Genomic DNA, 17,173 nt, shown 5'->3' with positions numbered 1-17,173 from the left:
GTTGCGGAGCACAGGCTCCGGACGCGCAGGCCCAGCGGCCATGGCTCATGGGCGCAGCCGCTCCACGGCACGTGGGATTCTCCCAGACCGGGGCATGAACCCGCGTCCCCTGCAACAGCAGGCGGACCCTCAACCACTGCGCTACTGGGGAAGCCCATAGCTATTCATTTTAAGTATAAAAACATAACTCAAGACTTTGTTAATCATTCCAATATAGAGCATATTTAAAAGCCCAAAAACAAAAGTGAATTAAACTATAGGAGACATATACATAATCACAAGGAAATACACATAATCAGAAGGAAAGGGCGAATGAATGAAGGGGCCAAGAGCAGGTGGTATTAGTCTTCGTATCCTTTTAGATCTCTGCACACATAAAATGTGTGCTCTTTCACTGCAATTCCAGTGTCTAGCCAGAGTGTGCCGTTCTTTTTACCTACCTCAGAGGCCTACACAACACTTTTTCACTTAAAAACTACAAGGCAGGTCCCTTTCCTGAAGGTGCCATTTCAAAACAACTGGCAGCTCAGCCACATTATCTAACTCTGGGCTTCATAAATCCTTAATGACAATTTTGTGACCTCACAGCTTGCAATTATTTGACATCTATTTGCTGTACAACAGATTCTTGACTGTTCTCTCATTATGTCCACTTTCAGCTCGGCTAATGTGCCAATGATGGAACATAATCTGGCTGGGCTCCAGGATTTCTGGGTTGATCACCTATAACGCCTATTCAGGTTCCACGGGTTAGCGGTATAGATTAAACCGTTTAATGAGTCCATGAGACAACTGTAGCCGTCTTGGTCTTGCAGCAGTGTATTTGCTCTTCTTTTCATCTCATATTACAACAAAGAGACACCCATATTCTTGCCCCGGTTTTCTACTTCCTGATTAGTCAGTTTATCATGGTACAATGTGCAGAACACAATCACTGATCAAATCCATACTGCTGATAAAAAAAAATATTTGGTTGAACACAGGATATCTGAAGCAAAAGCTCGTAAGAGACTTATTTCTCTTGAAATGTACAGTTCCTAAATCCTTTTGTACGATTTTAAAAGAAAAATCCTAGGTGTGCAGAAGCTGCTAGATAATTATCTTTATGTCTTTGGACTACTACCTAGCCTGAAACAATGCCTTGCATAATATATTATATATACTCTGAATGTATATTATGCCTTACATAATATAGATTCAGAAGCTGGCTGAATAAATGAAACAGAGCTACACCGTAGCCTTGCTTCTTGGTATGTAGTGACCACCACACCCACTAAACTGCACTTCTGTGAGGCCCACAAGTGGGACTTAAGACATCCCTTCCCCCATTTCAAATACAGAATCTCTACTTTTATTTATTTTATATATTGGGTTCCTGTCTAAAATTTAATTAAAGAAAGCAATACATTGTTAAAAGTTAGAAATATAATTTTTAATTCAGTAAAGTTCTGATTAGACATCTGCTAAAAAGGCAAAATAATCTACTGCAATTGGAAATGATATTGTCAAGCAGCATCTTCTACAATTTGCATTATGATAACTTAATAAAAATATAAATCTTACTGTAGATAATCAAAGAAGAAAGAATGAAGACATCTCAAAATTAGACTGGTCAAGTATTATTATGACTGATCATTAGAGAATCTAACTACAGGTAAAAGGAAGAAATAAATAAAAAGATTTAAAAAACCAGTACCATCTTCAAAGGAATACCACAAAAAAAGACTATTTAAACTAAATCTTACCTATGTGAGCAAATGGGGTCTTCACTTGTTAACTAGCACCTCTACCATTTTGCATATGGAACTTAGTCTGCTTGTCCATGTAAGCACCAAACAGTATCTTTTTACCAAAGCAGAACTGCCTTAAGTGGCAAGAAAAGTTCCAAAAAAGTAATCAAAAAAGTAGTCAAGGGCTACCCTGGTGGCGCAGTGGTTGAGAGTCCGCCTGCCGATGCAGGGGACATGGGTTCGTGCCCCGGTCCGGGAAGATCCCACATGCCGCGGAGCGGCTGGGCCCGTGAGCCATGGCCGCTGAGCCTGCGCGTCTGGAGCCTGCGCTCCGCAACGGGAGAGGCCACAGCAGTGAGAGGCCCGCGTACCGCAAAAAAAAAAAAAAAGTAGTCAAGGAGGAGATAAGAATTTCCTTTCCAATAAGCCTCTCCCAAAATGAAATATTAATATATCAAGATTCCTTGAAGGGCACATATTTTACGTCTCTAGTCAACTCCAATTTTTACTGACCTGTTTTTCATTTGTTTATTACACTTTCAAAGAGGTTCCAATTCCATGGTGAACAGTGAGCTACACTCAACTACCTTTAGTAGACAGTTTTTAAAAAGAAGTCTTCTGAGGCCATATTAAATGACTGTACCACACTATTTGAAATGCACCTACACAGTAATGTGCCCACGTACCTACCTATCTAATTTGCATGATAAAGTATTTAGATTCAAGTCCTGAAATTTCCAAGAGGATGGCTTGATGTTGTGGAAATGTTATTTATATACAGCAACTAGTATGCTCAGAGTTGATACAGCATCTTGTAAGGAAAATTCCAAAGGATCTAAGCTTTATTTATAAACCACATGACACAAAGAGCCTATCTGAAATTTCCGTCTAGTCTATCTTACTATTTAAGTAGCAGTGCATGCTTTGGGGAACTGTAGGAGAAAGGGCAGATTAACAGTTGGAGGTCTTCTCCTTTGTTTTCCAGAACCATCACAGCTTTAATGACTGCTCAGAAGTTGGCATCTAAGCAGTATCAGCATCCAAGAAAGCTGACCTTGTGTTCCCCCACAGCGCTATGTAAGGACACAGATCTTTGGATACTGGGACTAAAGAGACAGAAGACAGGGCATGTCTGTGGCTCCAGTGAAATATGCCTCTCTGGACAATATGATCTATTTATAACTTAGGCTTCAGAAGGAATTGGGAAACTACCATCTCCTTGCAAGAAGGCTCTTGGTAAATAATAGCCAAGAGGCTATCTCTTTGTTTCCACCGTGCCGGGCCTCTGCATTTAGGAAAGAATAGGGGTCTTCATAGGGCTCTTGGTCTAAGGATGGTTAGGTCTAACTAAGTATCAAAAGCTGGGCCTGAAGCCGCTGCATTATCACAAGCTGCAGAGGAAGGAGGGACAGAGAGAGATGAAGCAGTTACCGAGACACAGAAGTGTTCATCTCATTTCTGGTCTAAATAAAAGGCTGTGGCTGTGGTTGTACTGCCAGCAGCAGTGACAGCACCACCATGAAAGTGTGGACACCATGTCTGGATGTGACATTTTTTCCTCAGGGAATCCCACAAAGAGAAATGAAAATGTCTGAGGTAGCTGAGAAACCAAGCTAGCACCTCACAAGTTCAATTAAGGCCAATGAAGCTAGAACACACTCCTTTGAGGGCTTTCCAGGTATGAATCAACTTCTGAGTATAGTTTGAAGAGAGACAGGAAATGGTAAACAGTAATCTAGCATTCTCATTTCCAAAACTTTCTGGTGAATATATCATAGTATCTGGTAAAAAGCAAATATTTATAAATTAATATAATAGGTATTACTGAAACTATAGTTGCAAGTTGGCTAGGGGCAGAACTCAATGTGTGAGGCTATAAATACCCTCATTTGCTCTTGTTATTTACACTGGCTGGTTACTGCAGTGAATCTCATATATCTCTTTTAAAACTGAAAAAACATCCTGGCTTTTAAAGGCCAACAAGCATAGCAACTTTTGCCAAAGTTTCTTACTAATAAGTTAACTGGGTCAGATGGCCTTAATCTGGTCAAGTCACTGAATCGAGAGAAATCTAGCTCGTTGCTGAAGGATAACTTTTTAATGATCCTAGGAACAAATATACATCTTCTGGGACCTTGAGGACAATGTCATCGTTCCTTACAACATCAAATGTATATTCCTAAGTACATTCGACCTTGGCATTTAATGGTTACACTATTCTAAGCGGTTGGCCATATCTGAAAGATACACAGTGATCACCAGCATTTAATTTACAAGAACACAAAAAAGATTGGCAAAAAAGATTTACAATGAAAAAAATAACTTAAATAGTGCAGAATTCTTACGGCCATCCCACTCAACGAGCATATACCCCGAATGAGTATGAGATGTGAGATTTACCCCATCTGACATTTATCCTTCAGGAGGTCTTAGTTCCTTTTCTCTTAGAAAGTGGGTACCTGTCAGTCCTGGGTGTGGTTCTATGTTTACCTTTGCACAACATGGCTCCTAAAACAAAATTTTTGACCATATGCAATTTTCTCCTTAAATATTGATTTCAGAACATAAGCCTGGGCAAGATTCTGTGATTGTACCACAAAGAACCTGATCCATGCATTTGTGATGATCACAAAGACGATCAGAACCTGATCAAATAAGGATATAACACAAGTGACAGCCAGCCTTCATCAAACCAGCCATCAAGAGAAATCACAATGAAACCAACTTGGAATAAACTATATCATTAACAACTTGGGAGTTACATATGCTTCTATGGGGGTACAGTGAACAGACAAGCACTTCCTGTCCAAAATGAACCATGGTTTACTGAAAGAATAAGGCTTTTAGGTTTAAGTTAATTTTCCAGAATTTTTCTCACAAAGAAAAGCTTTTTCCTAGAGAACATGCAGGGGTTTACATATAAATGGGCTGATGAGCTCAGAGCTTCCCGGCAGTTAAGGGGGTCTCTGCTATCTTACTTACATCATAATATATGTCTAACAACTAGATACAGAAAATCAGAAAATGACCATTATGCCCTAGCACAATCTATAAAATGCCATCATATCAACCAACATATTATCAATACAATACACATCAACATATTATGGTAGATACAGTTTTAATCTATGGAAACAGCTAAATACTTTAAAAGATATGTACTTTTAAAATTAAAGACTATTAAGAGCCTAGTAACTGAATACCACTCTTGAGTAGGATACCGACCCTTTGAAAAAGTCCTGTTTGCTGAGTTTTTCTGACTGCACCAGCTGATACAGTAATTGGCCCATGTGATCCCTGGTGATCTGGCTCCTTTCCAGGGTGGACTCCACACCCATTCTCACAAACACATATAGCAGGCCCTGGGCATTCAGCTCTTCCACACACTGCATGGCTTCCTGTTCAAATAGCAAATAAAAGCTTACTCCAAAATATGGATAGAATCACCAGAGTGTGAAAATAAGTTTAAAATCTTTTACTTATGACAAAGTCAGTAGACAACTCTAAGAACAAGACAGTTTTCAAATATATAGAGTTAAACATTAATATAGCGCAGTAAAATCCAGGTTAATATGGGCAATGTTATGAGGCATATTTAAAAATACTAGTGCATCTTTACAAGGCTAATGTGTTTAGATTAACAATGTTATTGAAGATCACTCAAAGGACCAGAGGCAAAAATGTATTTTTCTACACAATATTTACTTATATTATGATCATTTTAAAACTGGAAATGGTATATTATGAAATAATATTTAAATAGAAATTCAATGTCATGATTCAAAGGCCTTAATGTGGCAACTGAGGTAATTCTGTTTGGGTATGTAATATTTGCAAAATCTTCAATGAAAAATGCCTTCCTTCATAGTAAAGTTGACATGGTTAGCTGAAGTACTAAAAATGTTTTAGGAAGATATTGGGATGTGGGGCTTGTAAACTGGTCCTTACCATGGGATGATCTAGCTAGGTCAATATCTTTGATCTGGAGGATAAAAGCCTGGCAGCCAGGGTCACTGAATCACCAATACAGCAGTGTGCCTCCCTGCCCTCAGCTACCTCAATTTTGTCTGAGTCCAAAATCCTTTGGTTCAACACCTGAAGAGAGTAGCTCTTCTGAGGGGGAAGATGCATGTGAGAAGGGCAGCCTCCTGACTGAAGAAGGGAGTAAGGCATATCTGGGTGTCTCACTGCTATTTTATTTCCCCTCTGCTACTTTATTTAATACCTCCCACATCAATTTTTTTAACTAAAAAAATTTCAAACTATAGAGAAATTAAAGAGTAATACAAGGTACACCTATATACCTTTACTTCAATTTAGATTCATCAGTTGTTAGCTTTCTTTCTCTTCATATATCCAAGAAATTTAACATTCATACAATAGTGTCAACAAAAATATCTGGTATATATAGTGCACATTCGAATTTCCACAATTGTCCCCAAATGTCCAATATAACTTTTTGTTGTTGTTGCTCTAGGATCCAACTGAAACACGACATCACATGTCATGATGTCTCTTTAGACTCCTTCTTTTTGGCCTTGCTGTGCGGCTTGAGGGATCTTAGTTCCCCAACCAGGGACTGAACCCAGGGCCCTGGCAGTGAAAGGTCCAAGTCCTAACCACTGGACCGTCAGGGAATTCCAATTCCCGCTTTAGACGCTTTGAGTCTAGATCAGTCCTTTCTCTCTTTTTTGTCTTTTTATGACACTGGTACTTTAGAAACAACTGATCATGTAAAGCTATTTCTTACATACACTTTTAACCAATCAATCCTTCTGTTTCCAGCCCCATCTGCACCTCACGCACATTCATGGTCTGCTAAGTAAATTACCATTCATCCTTCTAACTTCCAGAATGTTGCTGCCCTCTATTCCTTATGCTCTTTATCCTTGTGGGTTTTTACCTCATTTTAAGCCTATCATCATCATTAAAAGGCCTTTTCAGGAGACAGTAAAAATGAATGCAAGTACTCAGTGCTCAGTACTAAACCTGAAGTGACTAAGTGTCTTCCAGTGAGTATTTAGTCACTGAATCTGCCTACCAGGCCAACTAACTACATCATGGAACTTCTAATGAGAAGCTTCTAATTTCACAGCAGTTCATAATCTTACCCTTCTCCCTGATTTTCTAATGGTTTGATTCTTGTTTTTGAGCTCTCAGCTGAAATGACACCTCCTATAGTCCCTCTGACTGCCCAATCACCGGCTAGCATACCACCTAATTTTACTTCTCTGCACTATAACATTGTTTTCTTTTTGTAGTAGTTGTTTATTTATTTTTAGGGCAGCTTTGTCTGTATCTCCCACTAGAACATAAACTCCATAAAAGAAACATAAAAAAACAGACCATGTTGTTCACTACATATACTACAATATTTCCAGGAAGTACTCCTTACAATGTGGCTGGCACATTTCAGGTACTCAATACATACATGTATCACGTAGGCTAAAAACACAAGATGTGGAATCAGACAAATGAAGGTTTGAACCCTGGCTCTGCCACTTACTTATTATTGTATGAGTTTAGGGATGTAACTCGATCTCTCAGCTTTGACTTCCTATCGTAGTGTTACTATGAGGATTGCAAATAATACATATATATTGATAGAAGCACTTGGCACATTGCCAAACACAAAACAAAGCCTCAATAAATATTAATTTGTATTAGCACCTATTAAAATATTAGGGAAAAAACTCCCTTAGAATGAGCTCTGTAAGCCTTTAATACCCTAAAGGTAATAAGAAAAAGTATAGTTCATGCTCTGAAGCTAGAAGCCTGGATTTGAACCCTGAGTCTACCACTTAGCAGTATGAGCTAGAGCAAGTTACTTTACATCTTTGCACCTCAGTTTCCTTATTGTAAAAATGGCTATTATAATAATATTAATGTCTGGATGGTATTATGAGGATTAAATAAACTAATACACATAAAATACATGGAGGAGCACCTAGCACACAGTAAGTCCTCACTACGTCCGACATTATTACCTGGTTCCTATTGCCACTCAGCAGCAGAGCTGCCTTGTACAATGCATAATGGCGCTCACGAGTCATGACTGACTCTGTCCCTTCCGCAGCCTTGGCCTAGGGCTAAAGAATCTCCGGAGGGTTCTCTTGTTGCACCTAAGTGTTGCGAAGGTCTTTTTCTCCTTAAACCTCCAGTTCATCACAGGGTCCTACTTTTCCTCTTTCAAAGTATTTGTTGCTCACTGACGTTGTATACCCTTTAAATTATTTCTAAAGACAATCTCTACTGCTTTCTTCCTTATTGTTTCTGTTTTTCATCTTTTCTTAGTCTTTCCATTTTCTTCTTTCCCATTTCCCTACTTCCACATAAGGAAAAGGCTGTGCTGCCAATTTGTAAGAATACTCCTCATTTTCCAGGAATCTAACAAACCACAGTATATGAAGTCTATTCTTTGGCTCATTCCAGCTAATGTTCACTTATTTTTGCTGCATTTCCAAGGGTTTCTGCAAAGTACTCCTCTCCAACTCGCTCATGAGCAAAACTTCTTCCTACTTCTTGTAAATTTTGGACAATTTCAGTAAGCTTTTGCCAAAGCAAAAGTAGTTAATGTATCTGACAAATATTTTAACAGATAAGCCTTTGCTGACTCCAGATCCCTAAACTAGGCCTCATTATATGATCTCTCCTAAGACCCCATCGGTCTACTACAGTTTAACTATTTATAGAATTTATCTGTTTATGATCTGTCTCTACCTTAAGACTACAGGGCTCGTGAAGTCAGGCAGTACGTATATCTTATTCACTGCTATCTTAAAATGAAGATCAAGGAGAAGGTTAAGGTTAAAGAAGGGCAAACGGAAAGCCACATCTTGAAATGTTTCACTTAGGCTGTCTGACCCTAGCACATTACTTACTCTTTTGTGCCTCAGTTTTCCACTTATGAAATAAAGAAAAAGTAATGTCAGCTGTACTTTAAAGTTAATATGAGAATGATGATAAAATGATTGTAAAGATAATGACAGGTAATATATAAGGAGCCAGGAATTCCTCATAATGATAATGTGTTGTTTTTTGTTCATCAGTATCAAAGTCAATTTGGTTACTCCATAGTGGGAATGGATTGATACCCGTTCTTCCTTCCGGACCATTGATCTTGTAAACTACAGTATCAATTTAAAAGAGAGTACTTGGCAGAAATGCATCAAAGTTGTGCAAACTGAACTGTGTAAGTCTTGGCTTACTCACTCTAAGTCTCGTCAGTTCACAATAACTGACTTAGACCAGAACCAAGTTCCTCTGTCTCTTGCCACGGGGCTTTCTGTGTTGTTGTTGCTTTCTTTTTTAAAAATTTCATTTACCTTAAAATCATTAATGTGTAGAAATTCATCAATGATAGATTTGGACTTCCTCTCCATCTCCTCCTCTGACAAGGCAGGCTTGTCAGGGGCTGACGTTGCTGGAATTTCTGGTTTCGTTACTAGTGAGGTTAAAAAAAGTGAGAAAGTAAAAACAACAAAAATTATCATTAAAATGGGAGGATTATGGTTGACAATGTTTATGTGTTGTTACATTGTTTTTTTAGTAAAGGCATTAAAATAGATACAAATTTGACAAAGCAAGCTACCTAAAAGTAGAATACAGAAACATTTTTTTAGAGTAGATATGCACTAAGTAACTTCATAATCCACAACAGCTACAAGGTATAGGGACATGATAAATTTTTATAATTAGAGTTTTGTTCCTTTCTGTATTTTTTTTAAATTGAGGTACAGCTGATTTACAATATCACATTAGTTTCAGGTATACAACATAGTAATTCAACATTTTTCCAGATCATACTCCATTTCCTTTCTGTCTTTCGATTCCTCTCCATTGCTTCTATGATGAAGAGCACATGAGGCCCACACAACCGTGCACAGAGTTACAGCCACATTGGCCTTTGGCAGCTGCTTGAATACGCCATGGTTCCTCCTACTAATACTTTGCTCACGGTGCTCCTGCTGTATGAAATGATCTTTCTCTCTGTCTCTCATCCATCCCTCCCTGCAAACCTGTTTTAACTCCTCTTGGTCCTTCAGACCTGAGGGAAGCCTTCCCTAACATCCCTCTGTGTCAACTGTACTTAGCTCCTTTGTTAAGTACTCTCTTAGAAATACATTTCCTTCTTTCATAGCATTTTGCTCAGTTTGTATTTATATATCATCTTTCGTGGGGTTATTTGATAAAGTTCTTCCTGATCCAGCAGACTGAAGGCCAAGAGCAGGGGTCGAGTACCCAGAAGTCACTAGGTGCTCAGGTGCACGTGGCAAATGAACAAATGGCCCAGACAATAAACATGCAGAGGGCAGCTGTGCTACATTATTCACTACACACAAGATTATTTTCACACCCTACCTTGTTATGTTCTCAAAATAAACTAGCTCAGATAAGAAAGCCACTTGTAAAGATCCGGGGTGGTGGTGGTGGGATGAATTGGGAGATTGGGATTGACATATATACACTAATATGTATAAAACAGATAACTAATAAGAACCTGCTGTATAAAAAATAAATAAATAAAATTCAAAAAAAAAAAAAAAAAACCCCACTGAAAGATCCGAAGTCTTTATCAGTTGGGAGGAGACATTTCAATTTGCCTGTGAAATCCATTTAGAAACTACAGTTGGGAGACACAATTTAAATAGTGAAACAAAATTGGAAGCTCGGAAAATGTTGTAAAACAACCAGTATTACTTCAGGATTAAGATTTAAAACTATTTTTCATCACTGTCATCATCAAGACATCTAATACCTTTTGCAAACTTTGTATTTATTATTGTAATGTCCTAAGTATTTACATGTATTAACCTCACTTTTAATCTCCACAACTCTACAGGGTTAGTACACTTATTATCCCCATATGACAGATGAGGACACTGAAACACAGATAGGTTAAATACATGAGGCAGTTTTTAGAGCACTATTTGAGTTGGTCCTCTAAGCACATACATGCTCAACATGTAAAAAAACCAAAGAGGTTCCAAGATGAAGGTAACAAAAGACAACCTGATACTTTCTCTTTGGTTTGCCCTGTTGTGGCTCAAGAGTGTCAGAATTTTCATACATTTGAGGGGCTGTACAAAGGACAGGCACTCTAATGCACACTGGGGTATAATTTAGGGAACTTCTAAGAAATTCACTGCTTAATATACATCAAGAGGACCTCATCATCATCACTTTTAATAGTGAGGGGAAATTTTACAAATTGCTGAACAAAGGGATACCTGGGGAATGAGAACTATGTTATAAGATTCTGAAGATGCCCTTTAACTTTTACATCACTTTTAATAGTGAGAGGGGAAAATTTACAAATTGCTGAACAAAGGGATACCTGGGGAATGAGAACTATGTTATAAGATTCTGAAGATGCCCTTTAACTTTTACATCACTTTTAATAGTGAGAGGGGAAAATTTACAAATTGCTGAACAAAGGGATACCTGGGGAATGAGAACTATGTTATAAGATTCTGAAGATGCCCTTTAACTTTTACATCACTTTTAATAGTGAGAGGGGAAAATTTACAAATTGCTGAACAAAGGGATACCTGGGGAATGAGAACTATGTTATAAGATTCTGAAGATGCCCTTTAATTTTTAAGGCACTGGCGTGTGTGCTGTTATCATATACTGATTCTGAAATCTACTCAGGCACAAAGTCTCCTTTGCATTTTTTCCCTTCCAAATTTAAGGGCCCAATCTTCACCTGTACCTGTTCATATAAAGCCTCTCACCTGACTCCCTGATTCTGCTTCGCTCAGCCTCGGTGCTGTTCCTGTCCACATCCATGCCTCCTGTAAGCTGCTTCACAGTCTCCAGCATCTCTCTCCGTTGCTCTTCTTGAGACTGATTGTCTAACAGGTCTTTACTGCTGCTGCCCCTCATGAAAGTGTTTGGACGAGCTGTTGCAGATGGAAGGGGCTTGTCATTCTTCTCCCTGCCCATGCTTCCGCGACTTAAAAGACAAAACAACAATTTTCAAACTAAAGACCACCCCATCCACTCTGTATTCAAATTATAAAATAACACTAGGGCTTTCTAAAAGTATGCAGAAGAATTTTTCACAGATAACTTCAGATGTGTGAGGCAACAATTATATTTCAAAGTGTAATTATTTATATAAACAAGTAAAATCATGCTTTAAAGAGAATATTAAGATGTGTTCGACTTTTTTCTTAAATGTTAAAGGGATACCACTTGAAAATTTTAAATGCTAATGGAAATTCTTTATTTAAATTAAAAAAAATCTTTTAAGAAAAAAGAAGACAGTAATGAATGTATGAGCTAAATGAGTGAAAGAGAAAGAGTACCAAAAGAATGTGGTATCACAATCTTAAAAACTTTCAGTGATACTTTATTTATTCAGAAACTTCAAACACATGGAAAATATTTGAGAACCAAGTAGTAGAAACAGTTTTTGAATAGCCAAAATCACACACTTCGTTCATTTTAAGAGAGACTCTTCCTGTCTTCCTACTCTTTTTTCAGACAATTCTGACCAGCTGGGCAAATAGGTCCTTGGCCCAGGGCAGATCAGAAACAGAGAATTTAAAAGTAGAAAAGAGGGAAGACCTAGAGGAACGACAATGTTCTAACCACTATGAAAGAACATACACAGTACTCAAAAAGCAGGGCCATCAGGGGAAATCTAAAGCAGGGCAAAGAGCCACAAACACCTCAGTAGCACAACCGATGCTCAGTGGCAATCTATGCCATCATTAAAAAGTTGACCTGTGCTATGTTTTGTTTCAAAAGCCAAGAGACTAGTAATACAGCTTAGAAAATCTACTAGTTATACTGATTATAATAAAAAACAAAAATTTGACAGTTTAAAGAAACTCAGCTCTAAAAGTGTTTACATGAAAAAATTTTATTCTCTGTCACTATATTACAGGTCCCCATCCACTCTCTATAAACTAGTCAATGGAACACTTGACTGTATAAATCCTACAAAAATGAAAGTAGAAAGACAGTAGAATATAGACAGTAGTGAAAAATAAAAGACAACCTCAAATATAACTCCAAGGACAGTGTGACAGAGAAATATATGGGTGGGCTGTTATGCCCTTTAACTCACAGCTTGAGAGTGCTAGGTTAACCTAGAGCATCCTGAGGCATTACCTTGGAGAGCCCTACACAAGCCTCCATGGCTCTTTGGGTGGGCCTGGCTTTCTCAGTCGAGCAAAGTATTAGATATTTGTCAGATAACTTGCCCTTCCCTTCCACCTCATCCTAAATCTATAATTTCCTTATCTTGGAGAAAATCAACTTTAGGGATGAAAGGAATCTATCCATAGGGATTATCATAATCTGTGTGTGTGTGTGTGTGTGTGTGTGTGTGTGTGTGTGTGTGTGTGGAGGGAGAGAGAGACAGACAGAAACAGTCTGACAAGCAGGTCAGTCTTGAGTTAATGTGCAGACCGAGCTTCTTACCTAGTTAAGGTCCGTCGGGAATCAAACTCTAAAGGCGTGGATGATGTAGACCCTGAGGGTGCTGGAGGTTGCAAAGCAGAGAATCTGTTTAAACTGGAAGCACTTGACCTTAAGGCATCTATAGGTATTGAGAAGTGAGAAAAAAATACAAATCACATGACTAAAATACAGCTTCTAATTGATCTGCCTCCTTGGGGTGGGGCCTGAGACTAGGCACTTCTAACCAGCCTAATAAGGTGGTACCAATCTCCTGGTCCACAGACCACACTCTCAGAAGCACAGTGTTAGAGGGATCTTGTATGCAAAAAAGGATTTAGGAATCTTTGTTCACTACAACCATTTGCTCCTTTAAAAATATAATTAAATTATCCTAAGTAGGGCATGGGAATGGTAAATATAGGAAGGAAGGAGGCAAGCAAAAGCAAAACAAAATATTTCACTTAAAAAAGCTAACTAACAGAAATGCTGTGATATCATTTACATAAAATTATGGATGTGAGTTTAAGTGAACAATTTCTTTTCTAATTTAAAAGAAAAAAGGTCAAAATTACGTAGTAGAAGGGAAATACGGGAAGGAGGTTAACAATGAAGTTTACATTTTTTCCATTGGTCTTTCTTTAGCTTTTAAGATGTGTTTGTAATGATCCAAATATTTCAGTCCTAAAGCCAAATCTCTCAAAATCTACTTTCGGCAAAGATTTTGAAAAATATTTTAATCTAATTCTTTTTTTCTTTCACAACTCCCTGAAATTAAATGCTTCTGCGTAATAATATTATTTTTCTCAGCAATATGAGTTTCCCTTTTTAACCTGGAGTCCCAGTAATTTTTCTAATTATACTGAATTTGTGAACAATAACAACAGCAACAAAGGAATCAAATAGATTAAAGTTTTAAATAACCTAACTGAATTAAAAAAATTTTTTTTAAATATTCAAAATACCTAAGGATCCTTACTGAGGAAGAAACGCTCAAATTATGTTAGAGTGGGACACCAATAAATCCAGCTATGATTTAGTCTATAGATATTTTCCTAAAATTGTTTATGAAATGACTGCAGAAAGCATTGTAAGGTGAATGCTAATAGACCACATGCAGGTTCCCAAGAAGGGATACTCCATACTTACCAGTCTCACTTGCCTTTGCTCCACCACTGCTGCCTTTTCCCCAACTGCCCAGCTGTGCTTTAGGTACCAGCTGAATTTTCTCATCAATTGTGGGCTGTAACATAAGTGACCACAAGTCAACAATAGGAAATATTCTAGAAGAACAGTTTACCTTTTTTTTTTTTTTGCGGTATGTGGGCCTCTCACTGCTGTGGCCTCTCCCGTTGCGAAGCACAGGCTCCGGACACACAGGCTCAGCGGCCACGGCCCACGGGCCCAGCCGCTCTGCGGCACGTGGGATCCTCCGGGACCAGGGCACGAACCCGCGTCCCCTGCATCGGCAGGCAGACTCCCAACCACTGCGCCACCAGGGAAGCCCCTACCTTTTTTTTTTAAACCGTGAAATAAAACCAATTTCAACAACAAAATTTTGCCTGGAATGCGCACATAAGAAACATAAATGGGAGCTGTTCACATTAAACTGGCCCCTGAAGCACTCTCTGGAATCCAGCTTCCACAAAATACAGTTAGAAACCACTGGTCTGGAGAATGCATTCAGATCCTCTAAGACGGCAATGCCAATCTGCTAAACATAAGTAGTTTCTAGTGATTCCCCTCTTACAATAATGCCCAGGGATTTAAAAAAGGAAAAAAGAAAAAAAAAAAAGGAGTAAACAAATACTACAAAGTCAATTCATTAATCTCTTCAAGTGACTGTCAGAAAACAGGTTGAAAGACACAAAGATTTCACATTTTAGCAAAGCCTAAACTAGGGTGGGGCTGGGAAGGAGAGGTGGAATAGGAGCATTCAATAAAGAGGAATAAGACAAAAGAGAATGAAATGTTAAGACAGGGAGTTAAGGTGCCCGATATGTCTCAGATTTAACTCTCCCAGCACAACTTCAGTACAAATGAATCCAAGATACTCATAAAATGCACACCACAGCACAAAAGCTGTAAAGCAGTGCCTTGTAACAAAGGTATTACTATATTCTGACGGTACTGTTTGCTATATGACAGTTAACAGTTAACAGTGAATTTGCTTAATGGTTTTGAACTTTTAATGAGATGTTTATATAGAGTACCTACAGTATAACTACCTGAATATATACTACATTTATTTTTTTTAATTTATATATTTTTCAAAATATTAAGGAAATAATGTTGTAGGCTTATCATAGTGCCCATGCACAGAAACAATATTGTAAAACACAGACAAATGATTTTGGTTAAAACTGTCTCTTGCTGGAAATGGAAGTGGATGGGAATCAAGTTGTATTCAGAAATGGAATTCCTTCTCTGAGACATAAACAACTGGAAGAATGTACCAGAGTCTTAGAGAACAGGATCCCAGCTGATACATCAAAAGAGACCCAGAGAGGGACTGTTCTATCCTGAAGCAATGCCTTGACAAGACCATAAAGATGCAAACAACACAGCCCATCTTCTTCCATTTGATACTTTCAACATTAGCTTCAGGTTGTCTTTATCCTACTGGCAGGCTGCCAATTTTCAGGACTATGTAAATAATATTACAAGTAAGGATCAAACTACACTTGAAAGTGATCTGCAAAACTCACTGGGCTGTACAAGTTTCCACTTTTACAAAATGTAATTCTACTTTCTCTATCTTTTCCAAGGTTCTTCATTCTACTTATAGTGATCAACTTCCACTGCTGAAAACATCTGCTAGGAGAAAATTCTTTCCTCTTACTGCCCATGGATTCTCAAGAGAAGGAAAGAGAATACATTAAATCTTTATCACAGAATAATTTCTGGTAGGTCCTCTGTGATTTCTTTTATGCCTTGGATATAGCAAACCATTCATTCCTTTCATGATTAGACCTAGACAGGTACCTGCTTCTTCCTCAGAGCTAAGAATATACTGTATATATATTATACAGTATGAATATTATATCATACAGTATGAATATACTGTATATATATATATGTATAAAAGCTTGCAATTAACTATGACTTCTCAAGAATTTTTGTTATCATCTCTCTTATACTAAGCATCTCATACCTTTAAGAATTAACCTAGTCAGTTAGTAAGCCTTAGTAAACCTAATTAACCTAGTCCTCCTTAATAAACACTCATAGAAATAAAAGGACTAAAGCCAGGACAAGTAGGTAAGAATACACTTATTGATGATGCTGAGCTGTAGAAATACATCTGCATGAAAAAACCACCACCCCATAAAATCTGCAAATATGGCTATTTCATATGAGAAATAATTTTGAGAGCCATGTTTTGGGGCTGTTTGAAGTTGTGTTTAAATGTCACACTCACCTTAGTGATTTTCAGGAATTTTGAGGGGTCCAGTACCCGACTATTCTTGGCCCCTTGAACAGTGTTCCACCCACCTTCGTCCACTCTCTGGACACCTGCAGGGAAGACAGAGCGAGCCCCTCTCTCATCTGTCTCAAATCAGTTTGACAATGAAAGGGCAAGCAATATTTTCAACTCAGCAGCTCCAATCAAAACCCAGGAAAAAGACAAAAGAAATTGTAAAAGCGTTGCTGACAGTCTCTTTACTACCCACAACATGAAAGTATCAAGTAGAAGTACTTTGCTTGTATCCATCTCTCATGAAACATTACTGACCTAGAAGAAACCAACTGATACAAATGAATAGGGATTTAGTGCTAGACAAGGGAGGGCCAAATCTAATGTTTATAGAGTTAATGATGAGAACACTTTGGGAGAGATCAGATGGAAATAATTTATTGCAAAGTTTATTTCACTTAATGGTGTCATATGACACACTATGCTTCGATCATCCCCCCAAAACCTGCTTCTCCAAACTTTCAGCTGCTGAGGCAGAAAACCTTGATTCCTCTTTCTCTCACACGTCACACCTAATCTGTCAGCAAATCTCGTCAGTTCAACCTTTTCAATG

The 17,173-nt window shown here is 38.1% G+C and overlaps 1 protein-coding gene across 23 annotated transcripts in view; it reads right to left on the bottom strand.

Moving 5' to 3' along the window:
* Window positions 1–17,173, bottom strand: part of EIF4G3 (eukaryotic translation initiation factor 4 gamma 3) — a 362,883-nt gene that overhangs the window by 29,356 nt on the left and 316,354 nt on the right. For all 23 annotated transcript variants that reach the window (XM_049706459.1, XM_033433181.2, XM_033433186.2 and 20 more), the window contains 6 exons: window positions 16,564–16,658; window positions 14,292–14,385; window positions 13,167–13,284; window positions 11,468–11,688; window positions 9,056–9,174; window positions 4,956–5,128 (listed from right to left, as the gene is read on the bottom strand). In XM_049706459.1, the coding sequence (XP_049562416.1) occupies window positions 4,956–5,128; window positions 9,056–9,174; window positions 11,468–11,688; window positions 13,167–13,284; window positions 14,292–14,385; window positions 16,564–16,658 (820 nt within the window). The remainder of the gene's footprint in view (window positions 1–4,955; window positions 5,129–9,055; window positions 9,175–11,467; window positions 11,689–13,166; window positions 13,285–14,291; window positions 14,386–16,563; window positions 16,659–17,173) is intronic.

The sequence above is a fragment of the Orcinus orca genome, chromosome 1 (genome assembly GCF_937001465.1).
Source record: "Orcinus orca chromosome 1, mOrcOrc1.1, whole genome shotgun sequence".
NCBI classification, from domain to species: domain Eukaryota; kingdom Metazoa; phylum Chordata; class Mammalia; order Artiodactyla; family Delphinidae; genus Orcinus; species Orcinus orca.
This window is presented reverse-complemented; position numbering and strand designations above follow the sequence as displayed.